At 37.1% G+C, this 15,511-nt stretch overlaps 3 protein-coding genes across 5 annotated transcripts; 1 reads left to right on the top strand and 2 right to left on the bottom strand.

Annotated features, from left to right (window-relative positions):
- The first annotated feature begins 425 nt into the window (after positions 1–425).
- Positions 426–7,901, top strand: LOC141647127 (chloride channel protein CLC-f). 3 transcript variants are annotated; one of them, XR_012545671.1, is made up of 10 exons: positions 426–614; positions 728–1,105; positions 2,077–2,488; positions 2,921–3,115; positions 4,042–4,496; positions 4,768–4,872; positions 5,751–5,975; positions 6,080–6,272; positions 6,496–6,728; positions 7,401–7,901. XR_012545671.1 is itself a non-coding variant. In XM_074455180.1 (10 exons), the coding sequence occupies exons 2-10, from the start codon at positions 770–772 to the stop codon at positions 7,462–7,464; spliced, it is 2,211 nt and encodes a 736-aa protein (XP_074311281.1). In that variant the 5' UTR covers positions 428–614; positions 728–769; the 3' UTR covers positions 7,465–7,901. The 3 variants fall into 3 exon arrangements, 2 of the variants coding, with proteins under 2 accessions (XP_074311281.1, XP_074311282.1); XM_074455180.1 differs by having other exon boundaries at positions 428–614; positions 6,080–6,265; XM_074455181.1 differs by having other exon boundaries at positions 527–614; positions 745–1,105; positions 6,080–6,265.
- A 428-nt stretch (positions 7,902–8,329) lies between these two features.
- On the bottom strand, positions 8,330–12,206 carry LOC141647128 (ABC transporter I family member 20-like). Its single transcript, XM_074455182.1, has 7 exons — positions 11,955–12,206; positions 11,626–11,759; positions 10,442–10,561; positions 9,767–9,862; positions 9,521–9,673; positions 9,222–9,299; positions 8,330–8,765 (listed from the first exon to the last, which is right to left on the bottom strand). Exons 1-7 carry the CDS (start codon positions 12,124–12,126, stop codon positions 8,526–8,528), a joined length of 993 nt encoding a protein of 330 aa, XP_074311283.1. The 5' UTR covers positions 12,127–12,206; the 3' UTR covers positions 8,330–8,525.
- Positions 12,207–12,823: 617 nt separating this feature from the next.
- On the bottom strand, positions 12,824–15,511 carry LOC141645893 (galactinol synthase 2-like). The gene is made up of 4 exons (XM_074454057.1): positions 15,060–15,511; positions 13,782–14,105; positions 13,561–13,695; positions 12,824–13,230 (listed from the first exon to the last, which is right to left on the bottom strand). Exons 1-4 carry the CDS (start codon positions 15,387–15,389, stop codon positions 13,030–13,032), a joined length of 990 nt encoding a protein of 329 aa, XP_074310158.1. The 5' UTR covers positions 15,390–15,511; the 3' UTR covers positions 12,824–13,029.

Below are 15,511 nucleotides of genomic sequence, written 5' to 3' on the forward strand. Positions count from 1 at the left end.
TTTTACTTGTACTAAACCGTGTGAACTGAAATCGACTCGAGATGATTCATATTCCTCCTATTTAAATACATTTGTGATGTTTTTTGAGCAAGAGACCACCTTGTCTTTTACTTGTACTAAACCGCGTGAACTGAAATCGACTCGAGATGATTCATAGTCTAATAGTGACTCAACCTAATGAGTTAGTGCTTGTCGTTACGGATCATTTGGGTCACTTTAAGTCATTTTGAATCGGGATAATTATGAGTCAGTTCTTTTTGGGTCGAGTCATCTCAGATCGGGTCAACATTAGATCGGGTCAGTTCGGGTTCCGGATCACATTCAGGTCAAGCAAGTTCAGGTCACTTTTAGTTATCGGGTTAGTCAACTCTACGAGGTCTAACCGTAAATATAAATGGTAAACAAATGATTCTGATGGAAAAAATATAGTGAAATGTGACAAGAGAATGACCAACCCAACTAACACTCATGATATTCTAACCCGACGATGATGAAACATGAATGAAATCAGACTGATTACTCCAAAATTAAGCGGAAGCTCACTCCTCTGTATCTCTGAGCCCCACCACCGACGATCGGCATCTCCGCCAAACCCTAATTCCCAATTCAATTCGGTAATTCCAATTCCTCATACTCATTGTATATACAATTGTGATTCTTCTTCTTAATCGACACAATTATGCGTTGAGATCCGATCTTAATTGTTGATTTTATTGAATTTAATTAGGTAATTAGGTAAATTAGGTTTGAGCTTGAAATTGCATAATTGATGATGTCAGTAAGAGGAGACGAAAGTGAGCAGACTGTATTGTTGAGATCTAAACCCTCGGATGTTGTTGTTGATGATCATGATGATGAACATTTAAACGGCATTGTTGTCGAGCAGCGACGAAGTATTAGTAGTTACAGGAATAGATTGGCAGGGGATGAGGAGAATCCGGCCTCGTCTTCGGGTATTAATCGTGATGATCGTCATGGTACATTTGATGGTGATGTGGAAAGAGGTGGAGAAGCGCTTGGTGATCCGCCTGAGTGGGCGTTGTTGCTCATTGGTTGTCTTCTTGGACTTGCTACTGGTCTTTGTGTTGCGGCTTTTAATCGTGGGGTAATGCACTGCTTTGCGCGCCTTTATGTTTTTTATTATAGAATATTGAATGCTGTGCTGTTTATGTGTGTGTGTGTGTATTGACTTGTACTGTAGGGAATTAGGAAAATGGTAGTTTAGACCTAAAGGAGTGTTTGGATGGAAGGGTTTGGAGGGAAAGAGAGAGATACAATACTGTGGGGAAATAGGAAAATGGTAGTTTAGACCTAAAGGTGTGTTTGGATGGAAGGATTTGGAGGGAAAGGGAGAGATACAATTTTCCCTGTATGGCTAGCAAATTTGGTAGGAGAGAATTGGAGCTCCATCCCGAAGCAACTTAGAATCCTCTAACATACGAAAATTTACCTACTCCATTCCCCTCCACCCCCTCCCCCACCCTTTCCTTTAAGGGAAGACATGGGTTGAAGAAGGGAGCAATGAATTTGTTCTAGGGGTGGGGAAGAACTATGAAACATCGGGAGGGGTGGCAATGATCACCATGAGTTTTTATGATAACTCGTGTTGCATATTATATGGTTTTTTGCATGCATCTTGCATTGTACTCCCTCTACCCTAAAAATATTACACCACATTCATTAGATGAAGCACTGTATTCATCATATTGAAGCACCATATTCGTATAGCTTGTATCAGTGTATCACTACTGTCTTTCACCACTGGCAGCAAGCATCGTCATCGCACGCGGCGTACCACCACGTCACCAGAATCGACACCCTGATATAACTCATTTTCCCAAAAGAATAACATATTTGTCCAATGTTGGAGCAATATTTTTAAAGTACGAGGTCCTTATTAATTTCTCTGTCATTTATTCTCTGTTATTATATGTCGTAGGGTGTATATTTTTCAAATTAGTAAGTTTTACTTAGTAAACTATTATCAATTTAAATACTTGTGAGGTCTCAAGACCCCATTATCCATTAGGTGGCTACAATACTCTATTCATTATGCTAACTGATATATCTGACTAGGTGCATGTCATTCATGAATGGGCTTGGGCTGGTACACCAAACGAGGGTGCTGCTTGGCTTCGCTTACAAAGTCTTGCTGACACATGGCATCGTATACTCTTGATCCCTGTTACTGGTGGTGTTATTGTAGGCATGATGCATGGTTTACTTGAAATTCTGGACCAAATAAAGCCCTATACCACCTCCTCTTCTCCACAAAGGCAAGGTTTTGATCTCCTTGGTGGAGTATTTCCCACTATAAAAGCTATTCAAGCAGCAGTCACCCTAGGTACTGGATGTTCTTTGGGTCCCGAGGGTCCTAGCGTTGATATTGGAAAGTCATGTGCTCAAGGATGCTATTTATTGATGGGAAATAACAGAGAAAGGAAGATTGCTCTTGTTGCTGCTGGCGCCGCAGCTGGAATTTCGTCCGGTAAGCTTCCAAATTTCTCCTACTATAACCCTCGCTGTTGCTTCCTCCCAGTCATGCGAGCATGTTATATATCTCTTCGTTGATCTTCATGACTCTGATGATAATATTAGCCTTGTGCTTTGAATTTGGTTAATAGACTTTGAATTTGGTTACTAATTGTTTGTAAGTCTGTGAAAAGAATTTTCTAGTTACTTAAAGTCTGTGAAGGTTCATCTTTCCATTTTGTTCCATGTAGGAACTGCTTTACTCGTCTTATAATTGCTTTGAAGATTTAATAATAACGGTGTAAATGTTAAGTTTGAACTTTGAATTGGCCAAGATTTTGAAGTATTTGTGCTCCTTCCTATTCTATTGGTCCCTTTATTTGTTTTATGTTTCAACGAATTTACTCTTTTGAGCATTTCCATCCTTTTTTTTTTTGTTTTTTTGCAGGTTTCAACGCAGCTGTTGCCGGTTGTTTTTTTGCTATTGAAACTGTCCTAAGACCGCTTCGTGCTGAGAACTCACCTCCATACACTACCGCAATGATAATATTAGCCTCTGTCATTTCTTCAACCGTGTCAAATGAATTATTAGGGAATAAGACAGCTTTTACAGTGCCAGCATATGACTTGAAATCTGCCGCAGGTCTGTGGCTTCTATAAGTTACAAGTATATTTTCTCATGAAGCATGCTGGTTGTGATTTAAAGTGCATATGATAAGGCACACAAAAGTACACAGGAGTGCTCATCTTAGGAATCTTTTTGGTAGAATTCATGGAGGCATATTAGTGATAATATTGCACTAGATAATAAAGAATATTTAATACTGTTGGAATTCGAAATGGGCCTGGCCATACCCGAAAGGAGAGCGGGAGAGTGCCAACTTCACAAGCCCAAGGAAACTCCATATTTCCTAAAACCAATTGGCAATAGGAGGAGAACCCCTTGGCCTTGTAAAGTACTCTCCACGCCACCACCAATGTGGGACTGCACATGTGAGTTTCCAACAAATACCAACTAAATGGAAATTAATATCGGACTCTGAACATCTATTTCTAATCTAAAAGAACCTTTAGTGGTTTGTTCACCGTGCCATGTCTCTCTGTTACGGCGTTTGTAGACCTACCCTCTGTTTCCATGAGCCCTTTAAACAAAACAATTTGGATCTGCAGCTATCATCTCGAGCTATCTACTTTGAGCGAAACAATACTGAACTATGTAATCTGTTACTGGAGTGATTCATACTTCTTTTAACCTTGTCTATGTGCTTGATGCTGTAACTCTATATTCCTACAAGTGAGCTTACTACTCTCTAGACTGTTGCTTCAAGGTGAACTTGCTTATTGTCACAAAGGCTCGCCATAGGAAGGCTGTACTGGATCTTGAGTATCTAATTTGTTGTCCCGTGTAGTAATCTTGATTATGAGAAAACAGTGCAGACCTCGTAATATTCATCCAATATACTGTTTTTGTGTTCAGAATTTTATAGTTCGAATAAAAGTGGTTTTTGGTTGCGTATGCTTCCTTTTTCAGGTGGATGTATGGTCTAATCCTGAAATTTATTGATGCAGAACTGCCATTGTACTTAATTTTGGGTATGCTTTGTGGCGTTGTGAGTGTTATATTCACACGGTTAGTAGTTTGGTTTACCAATTTCTTTGAGTTCATCAAAGAGAAATTTGGCCTTCCCGCTATTGTTTCTCCTGCTTTAGGAGGTTTAGGAGCTGGGATAATTGCCCTCAAGTACCCTGGAACATTGTACTGGGGATTCACAAATGTCGATGAAATCCTTCACACTGGGAAGAGTGCTTCAGCCCCTGGAATTTGGCTGCTTGCTCAATTAGCTGCAGCGAAGGTAGTAGCTACAGCTTTGTGTAAAGGATCTGGGCTTGTAGGTGGCCTTTATGCTCCAAGCTTAATGATTGGCGCTGCAGTCGGAGCTGTATTCGGTGGTTCATCAGCTGAACTAATCAATTTAGCTTTACCAGGAAATGGTGCTGTCGCACAGCCTCAGGCATATGCTCTGGTAAACATCCGCTTCAATTAGGTTGGGCACATACAGATTTTATTTTCATATTTCTTTGTATACGTAATGTCTGACATGTTAGGTTTTAAGGAAAAGTGTGATGTTTCATATAATGAAATGACGAGCTTTTAAATAAAACCGTTCTATTTATCCTAAAACCTTAGCAATGAAGTATATGTTGAAGTCTCACAAGCCTGACCATGAGTTTATGGCCTGACCATATATACAAGTCTTTTGTATTACGTAATATAGATAATCGTCTAAAATGCAGGTAGGGATGGCTGCTACGCTGGCATCGGTTTGTTCCGTTCCCTTGACATCAGTTCTACTTCTTTTTGAGCTGACTAAAGATTACAGGATATTGCTTCCGCTCATGGTATCATCAGTTCTTTTCTTGCTTGTGACTTGTAGTTTGTAGATATTTAGTCTTTTGTCCATCTTGCTCGATAATGTCTGTTGTCTATCTAAGCCAAGTCATTACCTAAGGTCCTAAATCATACTGTGCTACTCTATTCTATAAAGGTCCAATCTATACTATATATATCACAGTCTTGGCTATCAAGTTTGTAATGGCTCAAAATTTACCTGGTAAAACTGTTCCATTTTTTGAGCTGTAAGTCTGTAACTAATTGATTTCTTTTCGGATAAGAAACTACAAAATGATAAAAAGAATAGATTGCAGACAGAGAGCAGATGTCAGTAGGGAAGAGCTCAATGTAGCTGTCATTCAATAATCTAAAGCGATCTCAAAATGAAATATGCATGCTTTATTATTTACGTAAAGTTACCAGCCTAACAAAGGAATCTAAACATTTCATTTTTAAGTTAATTTCCTAAAATCCCTAGCAAGCCCCTGAAAATAACTGAAAACTATCTATATGCAATGAAATGCCAAGTTTCCTGATGCTCTATAATTTTCTAAAAATGAATTATTTGTCTTTACTGCACGTTTCTTTTTAGGGGATCTCATGTTACCTATTGCAGTCAGATCATGATTTTTAACATTTGAACATAGGTTTGGTCTTAACTTTAATGGGATACAAATGTGCGTTCTGCAGACCCATCAGCCTGCCAATGTTTTGTTTCTTTTTCGGAATTTTTTTAATGAATTGTAGAAGAATTGAATGCAACACCTGTGTGCTTTACACATTTTTTTTATAATTAAGTTACGAGGGTATAAATGAAAAGGATCAAAGGCGACTCTTTTTTTTTTTTATTCTCTCCTACTATGTCTCTTATACTGATTCATATTAGGGGGCAGTTGGTCTGGCTATATGGGTTCCCTCTGTTGCAAATAAAGGAGCTGATACCGAGCCATCTGGTTCGAGGGTAATGACAAGAGGATATTCTTCTGTTTTTACTTCCGATGATATGGAGGACAGGGGCCCTGGAGGCAGGGATCATTTAGAGCTCTCCATCGTGAAAGATTCCAGTATTTCCAGATCAATTAATGGAGAAGCAGCGTTAGAAGATTTGAAGGTTGGCTTGCTCATTGGAGACTGCATTTATTGTCCTTTCTTGAACTGATATAGCTCTATTCATCATTTTTGTTTAACTTTTGTCCTTGTGTTTTGCCTTAATAGGTCTTCCATGCGATGTCAAAAAATTATTTAGTGGTTAGTATGTCTACCATATTGGAAGATGCTACAAAGTATATGCAAGAGAATCATCAGACTTTCGTGCTCGTCGTTGATGATAAGAATTTGCTCGAGGGTATCTTGACAAAAGGCGATATCCAACGTTTCGTAACCAGAAAGTCTGGGGAGGATGTATGTGGTACATGGCTTTTTGTTCCTCTATTTTACAAGATACTATGATTTATGGGTTTGAAGTGTACTTCTGCACAGATTTAATGTTAGAAATAGGAGTGCAGGACATCGTGCTGCCATAGTGTGTCCTGAAGGGATTGCTGGGGTGCTCTCTTGGCCAGATTGGCTAGTGATACAGCCTTTGCAAAGAGTATTTATTTGAATTCTGGTTTCTCTTATTATATGAACAGGTATATGCATGTGCGGTTTCTTCTGTGTGCACCCGAGCTATGAATTACCGGGGGCTAGAACGTCGTGTTTTGACATGCTACCCTGACACTGACTTAGTGACAGCCAGGGATCTAATGGAGGCGAAGGGGGTGAAGCAGCTGCCTGTCGTTATGCGGGGTGGAGAAAGCAAAGAAGAAAGGAGGCGAAAAATCGTTGCTGTCCTTCATTATGATTCCATGTCGAAACATCTCAGGTTTGCTGCTTTTAAGATCGTTTACTTATCTTATTAGCATTTTGTTTTGACTATTACCTAACAATGCAATTGCAGTATTAAATAAATTGGCCAACTATAGTCTATAACCACACATTCTGTTTGTTTACTTACGTCGAAAATCTGGATTTGGAACCAAAACTAATGACATAATAACAACTCCTTCCAACTTCCATCCTTCTGTATTCTTCCCATATTTCCTTCCTGGACATTTTTTTCTTTTGTCTCACTTCTCTTACTTTCTAATTTTGGTTATTAATTAAATTACCAACACGTCCTAATGATACTTCTATAATTATGAACTTCGTTCTGGCAAATCAGTTTAAACTTTGCCTTGTGTTTAAAATTACAAACCGCAACCGGGAAAGTTGTACATACCAATATGGTTTAAAAGTTCTATTTACCTGATACGGATGACTTCCCATTAATATTATCGCTTTTAATATTTCTTTTCTATTTTTTTTCGCATTATGAGGTGTGCGTTCACCCATGGACGGTTCTAAAGGATGATTCATGTCAGCCGACCCCAAATCATTTTGGGATTAAGGCTCTGATGTTGTTGTTGTTTAACCTTTCTTATATTATTAGCACGTACCAGAATCACGATAGAGTACTAATCTGTATTCATCGTCTTTTTTTTCCTGTTATTGGCAGAACTGAGCTCACTCACCGGGAAAAGGAATCAGGTCATCTGGAAATAATGGACGATGGTCGTTAAGCCCTTCTACACTCAGTTTTTCCCATCATACCATGTCATGCCGGTTTTTCTACAGAAGACCAGAGCTCGTATCTAATATCCAAAGTAAATACATGATGCTAATTTTTGTTTAAAATGATGAAAGAAAGGGAGAAATACCAGCATATTTGGTAATTTAACTTTCCACACACCGGTATGGCTGGGTTAATTTTGACAAGTAACCTACTGCCAGTGCCTTAAACTTCAAACTACTGACAGTATTATCAATGTGGTACCAACATTCACTTCGCGAGCAGTTGTGATTATGGACTGTACTTGTTATCACTGGTAAATATTAGGGAAATAATTAGAAGATTTTTAAACCTCATTGAGTACACTGTATTTTTTTCCTTGTGTACGTGCAAATTTTAAATTTGTACTCCGTATTTTTTTGGATAAAAAAAAGGCAACTTCGTACATGTTTGTTTCATTAGCAAGATGTTTCAGATTTCCAGGCTTCCTGCGCAAGAAATTGCTACAAGGCAGCACACAGAATACAAAAGGCTACAGTTTGCGACCATCAATGGCGATTCTTCACCAAAGGTAGGTCCATTTAGCTGCTGCTATCGTCTAACAGCAACTATGTATCAATTCCTTGAGTAAAGGATCATGAGAGACTGTACAAACAAGGTTATCGGAATCCATTAGATCCGTGTCACATCCGCCTCCTAACATATTACGACAGATTATGAAACCACTCCAAACAAATCAATTGCGGATCAACAAGTCTCTAGTAAGGGTCTAAAAAACCTAGTTTCAGCGCTAATTAATGTTCAATACTAACCAGTTGTATGAGTTGTTTACAACGGTCTCAAATAAGAATTAGTATATTCGTATCTGGAGCTAGTTGTTTACAACCGTCTCAAATAAAAATAACCATCCTTCAGTTCCTTATATAATATTACAAGTAATTATACAAGATCATATACAAGCTCATATAATTCCTTTTTCTTTTTGCACGAAACATCGGTTAGATGCCAAAAAAAACTTCTGCCTCTTACTCTCACGGCAAACCATAAAAACTCTCAAGTCTATCTCTACGACTATTGTCTTAAGACGCTGTTCGAGCTAAAGGTGAAATTCTCCTCACCAGCTACAGTGGAATTAAGCCTTCCGGCAGCCCATCCATTATTCACGACCCGAGCTCCAACATGAGCTGGGTCACCTCTGACCCGGGTTCCATCAACTTGCTTCTCGAATTCTGGAAGTCCTTTTGCTTTTCTTTCTTTCCTTTTTTTCAATTCCTCATCGCGTTCTTTCCTCAGCCAACTCTCTACTGTTCTCTGAGCACACAATACCCAAAAAAACTCGTTACCTTAGAACCGCTCAGGCAATCTTTATACAACATCAAGGAAAATTGTCGGAACTAGTAAGGAAAACAATGAACTATTGAAAAATAAAAGCTTATACTCCCTCCGTCCCGGTCAATTGTTGTCCTTTGGTTTTGGCACAAAGACCAATGAAAGAGGAAATGATCAATTACTAAATGACAAGTGGAACAAATTGAGTATGAATGAACAAATTGTTCATCAATTTTACTCTTAAAATAGAAAGGACAATAATTGCCTGAGACACCTCAATATGGAAAAGGACAGCAAATGACCGGGACAAATGACCGGGACAGAGGGAGTATATTTCTTCGTGAAAACCCTGGCAGTGTGTGATTCACGCTCCGATAAAGAGAATGAGATAAAAACCCTTTGCTCCTTCTAACACGAGAGGACGCAAAAGGAACTTACCATAAGTGACATTTTGCATAGCTCTTTAACTTGTTCCATAGGCATTGATAACTGTAATCTGCCACGAGCCACATACACCTGGAGACAGAAGACTTTGCCTCAAATTGTTGAATCGGAGAAATTAACACCCGAGGGAAAGGGCGAAGGGGAACAAAGAGGGACTACAGACTCGACAAAAAAAAAACTCCAGATATTTATCTGTCACCTCAAATTGTATTTTCTTACTCAACTGGGAAAAACCAGCTGAAAAATGGATGTAAACAAGAAGAACAAGGAGCAAAACGTTAAGTATAACTCACAATATGTGTCGGCCAGCTCTCAAGTCCGTCAAATATATGTGTTGCGTAGATGATTGTCGCATGTCGCTCTTCACATTCCTTCTTCAGAAAACTAAGGAGGTCGGCCCTTGCTAACACGTCAAGGTCGACAGTGATTTCATCAAGTAGAAGAACCTTTAAGAAACAGAAAAAACAGGTTCAACAGAAAATACAATAAACTACCAGGAACTAGGAAAGAAACACAAGATTCACAGCACACTACTATACCTTATATGGCCTTAGAAGACCCATACAGATTTGGACTCGTCTTCTCTGACCATCCGAGACCTTATGCATTCTCCAAGAGATATCTATGTCCAGTACCTATGTGAAGAGGAAGACAGGAAGTAATGAAACAACTGAATCCATTTCAATTTTTACAGTCGTCTAACTAGGAGTACTTTTAATTTAAGAGATACAAAAATGGGAAGAATAGATGGAAATAACTAATAAGCATGGCAATGGTTTCGGGTTGAGCTAGAATGGATTAAAGCCAACTGGAATATTTTTGGATCACCAACTGAAATCCAAACTCGATACATATCCAGAAGTCCTCAACCAAAAACTAATTTGTACGAGTTATATATTTTGCATAATCCAAATTCAAACATAATCCAAATCTTGATTTAAAAAACCAAAACCGTATTCAAAACTCGATTGTTTTTCCTGTAAATCTACATTTTAACATCCAACAAACTAACAGTTTACGATATATACAAAAAAAAAATTAATTAGGTCGGAGTAAGATGTTATCTGCAAGACAACAAATGGCGAAGCAATGAACTGAAAAATACACCTAGCTTTTAAACATGAAAATTGAAAACAAGAACTTAACTTGATGAACCTCTGAAATTTTAATACGCAGTATACTTAGTTATAAAGCAAAATGACGCGCTAATATACCTTGATTAGTTCTGCTCTTCTATCAGAATCTACACCTGCTACTCCAAATATCATTTTCTCAGCAGATATATCCATCTGTATCGAAACTTCAAATCCAGCAAACGCCACATCTCGTTTCCACTGCGCAAACCACAGTCAATCAAAACCATGTAAACAAAGAATCACACCATCAAGAGGCATAGATAATCAACTTCAGGCAATATAATAATGAAAAAATCCGGTAAAATCTATCCCAATGTGAATAGTGAAAATTGGGAGGCACGATCATTCTTTCAATTTTCTAACAAACGTACAGGTTAATTGATACACCATCCGTTTTAGAAATACCTTCCATTTTCCATTGCTTGCATAATTCATAAACACCTTCAAATTTTCAGTATTTTTCACCATTTTGGAGTTACAATTTCATTATTGTCCGGTTTGTTTTGCTAATACAAAATCATAAAACATTACATTTCCCGATGAAGATCAACATTGTAGCCGAAAACTAACATTCGTCAGCAATAGGAGATAACTGATAATTCATACGGAGTACTAAAAAGAAACGCACCTAATTTAGCAAGCACAAAACTACTACTAGATCTAGTAAAATAAAATAACCACACCACTAAGCAAAGATTATTTTCGATCCAAAATACATACATAATTAAATCGAACGACTGCTACTTCATACAAAAAAGAAGCGCAACTAATATAACAAGTCCGAAATTACCGCACCACTAAGCTAACATCGGTTCTGTTTGGTATGACACTTCAAGTAGCTTATTTGACCAAAGTAGCTTATTTGACTAAAATTTCAGCTACCTAATTTGTTTGCAAGTGTTTGGCAAGTAGCTTATTTGTCCAAATAAGTTACCCGAAATAAAATGCTACATAGAGTAGTATTTGAGATTTCAGGTACCTGAAATAAGTTTTCTCCTATTTTTTATCCCTTCAATTTATAATATGAAATAATTATCATACCATTTTATGTCGTTTTACCAAAAATCAGCTAACTTTTCAGTTACTTTACCAAACATTTTTTATATAATCAATTAGCTTGTCAGCTACTAACTTTTATAGCTACATTTTCAGCTAGTTTTACCAGGCCAGTCTTTTATCCAGAATACGCACTACACTATATCGACCGACTGCAACTTTACAATAAAAAGAAGCGCAACTAATTTAACAAGTCGGAAAATTACCGCACCACCAAGATAAGCAAGGTCACCCGAAGAAGTCAAATTCGTATCATGAAAAGCGGATCGACCGAGAACCCGAACCATATGAGGCTCCACCATATGTTTCCCACCTAATATCTTCAATATCGTCGTCTTCCCTATTTTCCAATTATTATATTAATCAAAACAATTAAATCAATAAAAGAAATGAAACAGTTAAATAGTATCCGTCTCAATATTAAAACGGTTTCCGGATAGCTGAGACAAGCTTTTTACGAATCACTAGGTATTCTGCTTTGTCTCATCTATCCTATTTGAACGGTTTTAAGTTTAAGACGGATATAGAAAATTACCAGCGCCATTTGCGCCGACAAGAAGGCATCGGTGGCCGGTAAAGAGAGTAAGTGAGAAATCTTGGATTAATGGTGTGGACCCCACTGGTGGATGACCGTCGATTCCTGGGTACGTGAATTTTAGACCGTTGATTTCTACTATTGGTTTTTGTGATGATGATGGTGATGACATTTTTGTGATTTGATTTAATTGGGTTGGTTGGTGTTTTGATCCATGTGTGAGCCGCCAAAAAACGAGTTTAAAGGATTTGTATTGCTACTTTAGTATTAGTAGAGTTGGTAAACGAGAGTTAATTGGGTCGGGTTATTATTGTGGTTCCGATGAGTTTGAGTTGAATTATGTCGGGTTTGAAAAAAATTGAGTCGGATCTTTTCATTCTGGTCGGCATATTTTTTCATATGTGCTTATTAAATTATTTAAGGATAATGATAGTATGTAGCCATGCGACAATAAGCAGCCAGGTTGAATAGGATGAAGTCGGATCAATTCGAATTACGGGTCAAATTCAGGCTCTTTATTTGAGGGCAAGTCAACACTTTCGAGTCGGGCTAGTCAAGTTATTCGAATAATTCTCGTTTTGTTCTAAATTATAATTATGTTGATTCGGTAAATTGTACAAAGCATACTTGAACTCGAATAAGTTTCTTTATCTGGTATTTGTTTCCAAGTGTTTTTTATGTCGAAAAATATTCAAAGATAAAAAGGTACTAATGACATCATAGAAAGTTGTTTGAATGAGAGATCTAGCTAGCAAATGTATTATACGGAGTATAATTTTGTAAGCACCAGAATAAAATTAAGACAATATAGATAAAAGAAGATACTCGTAACATTTAGCTGATTTAACCTATTGTACAAATTAGACTGATTAAAAACAATAAAAACATAGATTTTGCGATTACATAAGTTATATTGTTCAACACATAAATTACATTTCGGCCAAAACAAAAACACTTGGCCTATGTAACATATCTGATCTATTTCGATGATTATACATTTATACTACACAATCAATAATTAACATTGCAAAACAAGATTATTATGTTTTTTTGTAATATACTCCGTATAACATTATTATGCAGCTGAGGGTGCCATTATATAATAGTCATTGCCAAATTCTGATAAGGCGGCTTGCATGAGTTGAACCATAGTTTCCTCTGGCTTATAGTCTAAAGTCTCATCTTCATAAATCTCCCACCACTTCTTCACTAGCATTTTTATGTCTTCCCTCTGCATGTTTTCTTCGTCTCCCGTGTACCTCCATGGTTTTGATCCCTGATTAATCGTAACAATATCAATTAATAACGACTAACAAGTTACCTAGTGTCTCGGATGTTACGATATTAAGATAGTAGATATAGTAGCATCGGTGAAACTAAATAAGTTAAATGCATGAGACATTATTCGATCATGTTTAAAAGCACAAAAAGGTCGTTTTATGTTGCATGTTTAAGTTATTCTGGTTGATGGTCTTTATAAAAGTTCACGTCAGTTTAGTTCAATCTATGTCGCATAAATCAGTTCAGTTCAGGTATTATAAGCGTAATTTAGTTCGATTCAGGAAATTTCAGAAAAAAAAAAAGGGCCTAAGAGATTTATACTTACAGCAGCACAATAATGAACAACTTTGACATCATCAAGCATCACGTTCTCAGGGTGACGCCACAACATGGCCAAAACCAGGTTATAAACCGGTGGAATAGGCTTGTATATATTCCTGAAGTACATGTTTAAGAAGTCCTACGTTCACCGAAAACAATCAACCCATCATACACATGTAAAATACCCCATTCTCAACCACTAGGCTAAAGAGAGCAGCAATTTACCTGTTCAGCAAACGGGGTAGTCGGGGCAACCCGAACCGATTCGAGGAGATCATGGTAAGTAGACATTTTGGGCTCATAAACAAACATGCCAGCATTGAAGTAGAGATCGGGCTTCGGGCCCAACTCATGTTCATCCCAGTGAACCTTATTTGGGCTTTGTTGACAATACCCAATCTTATGTTGAGTGGTGTGGGCCCAAGTCTTCTCACAAAAACAGTCCATCACAGCATAAAAGTTACCGTTTGGTAAATCAAAGAGGTGGTCAATGTTGTCAAATACTTGGATGTCTCCATCTAAGTAGATCATCTTGCTGAATTCCACAAACTGTCAAGAAAAATGGTAGCGTTTAAAATCAAATGTCTATAAAATAAGTCGATTTTTTTTTTAAAAAAAAAACAGTCTCATTAGAAACGGTCGCATGTAATTTAGTACAAGACCGACTCATTTAAATAATACTCCCTCTGTCCCGGTCATTTGTTGTCCTTTTTCCATTTTTGGGTGTCTCAGTCATTTGTTGTCCTTTCTATTTTAAGAATGAACTTGATAAGTAATTTGATCATTCACACTCAATTTGTTCCACTTGTCATTTAGCTATTGGCCCTCTCCTCTTTCCTTGGTCTTTGTGCCAAAACCAAAGGACAACAAATGACCGGGACGGAGGGAGTATAAATCATCTATTAACGTATAAAACATTGAAATTATTTTAATTTTATAGTATAGTAGGAGTCTATGAGACAATCTTATGATGATATTGTTTTTGTAAGTTTTAATTTTTACTTATTATAAATAGTTATTTAAAATGGAAAATGCACGCAGTACCATTGAGGTTTGATATTTTTGTCCGAAATACCTAATTTTTTGATTCGGAAAACTTTAAGAGGCAATAACTCTTGTTTACGAGTTCAGAAAGTGACACCTTTTTTTTTCCCAAATCAACCATCTATCCGAGAATCATGATTTAAAAAAAAATTGTCTTATTTAGATACTGAAACTAGCTAGGAGTTTTTATATGTAAAAAACTCACTAAATTTTTGACGAGGTTGCATACTTGCATGCATGACTAGACAACATAAAAAATTTATTGCTAATATTATGAACGTAATTTTTTTTTACTACGAACTTCAACAATTTTGCTTCATCATTTAAATTCGTTTTCCCACATGTATTTTGTATTTATATTCGTTTGACGATTTTACAAGAGACTTGCTGAAAAATGTTAAATTAATTAACGTGTGAAATCAAGTAAATAAAATTAAGCTTAAAAAAATAAAAAATTACCTCCCATATACGGAGCTTAGAGTAATTAATAACATAATAAGGCATAGCAAAATGAGTTTGGTTTTCCGGTGGATAAACCGGCTCAATCTCTCTAACAATACAACCCTGAGACACTAGAATACGCCGGTGCTCCTCCGGTACATCTGGTAGAACTGCCACCACTAATGGATACCGGCTTTTCGACTTCCTTAGGCCCTTGGCTAACCCTACTACTCCTTTGACATAGTCACCATTTCCTGCTAAAAATGTTACAAAAGCTCTCATTTCTGCATTTTTATGATTTGTTATCATTATGGTTTTCTCTTGGTTATGCCTTAGCTTATTTGCCATTTAACGGTTTTTTTAGCTTAAATATAAGGTGTTTTTTTCTAGGATTGAAGTAAATGTTTAAGGTTGTTTGATGTTTGTTATGGTAGAGGAATATAATGTGTTTTAAGGTTTTGTTTTGATGT

This window comes from Silene latifolia, chromosome 3 (assembly GCF_048544455.1).
Source record: "Silene latifolia isolate original U9 population chromosome 3, ASM4854445v1, whole genome shotgun sequence".
Classification (NCBI taxonomy): domain Eukaryota; kingdom Viridiplantae; phylum Streptophyta; class Magnoliopsida; order Caryophyllales; family Caryophyllaceae; genus Silene; species Silene latifolia.

Coding starts and splice junctions, on each gene's coding strand:
- LOC141647127 (XM_074455180.1), top strand. CDS start 770: ATGATGTCAGTAAGAGGAGACGAAAGTGAGCAGACTGTATTGTTGAGA. Junction 2,489..2,920: donor CGCAGCTGGAATTTCGTCCG/GTAAGCTTCCAA, acceptor GTTTTTTTGCAG/GTTTCAACGCAGCTGTTGCC. Junction 3,116..4,041: donor TGACTTGAAATCTGCCGCAG/GTCTGTGGCTTC, acceptor TTATTGATGCAG/AACTGCCATTGTACTTAATT.
- LOC141647128 (XM_074455182.1), bottom strand. CDS start 12,126: ATGTCATCACCATCATCATCACAAAAACCAATAGTAGAAATCAACGGT. Junction 10,562..11,625: donor TTGCTTATCTTGGTGGTGCG/GTAATTTTCCGA, acceptor TGGTTTGCGCAG/TGGAAACGAGATGTGGCGTT. Junction 9,674..9,766: donor GTCTTCTAAGGCCATATAAG/GTATAGTAGTGT, acceptor TGTTTCTTAAAG/GTTCTTCTACTTGATGAAAT.
- LOC141645893 (XM_074454057.1), bottom strand. CDS start 15,389: ATGGCAAATAAGCTAAGGCATAACCAAGAGAAAACCATAATGATAACA. Junction 13,696..13,781: donor CTACCCCGTTTGCTGAACAG/GTAAATTGCTGC, acceptor CGGTGAACGTAG/GACTTCTTAAACATGTACTT. Junction 13,231..13,560: donor TTGTTCATTATTGTGCTGCT/GTAAGTATAAAT, acceptor ACGATTAATCAG/GGATCAAAACCATGGAGGTA.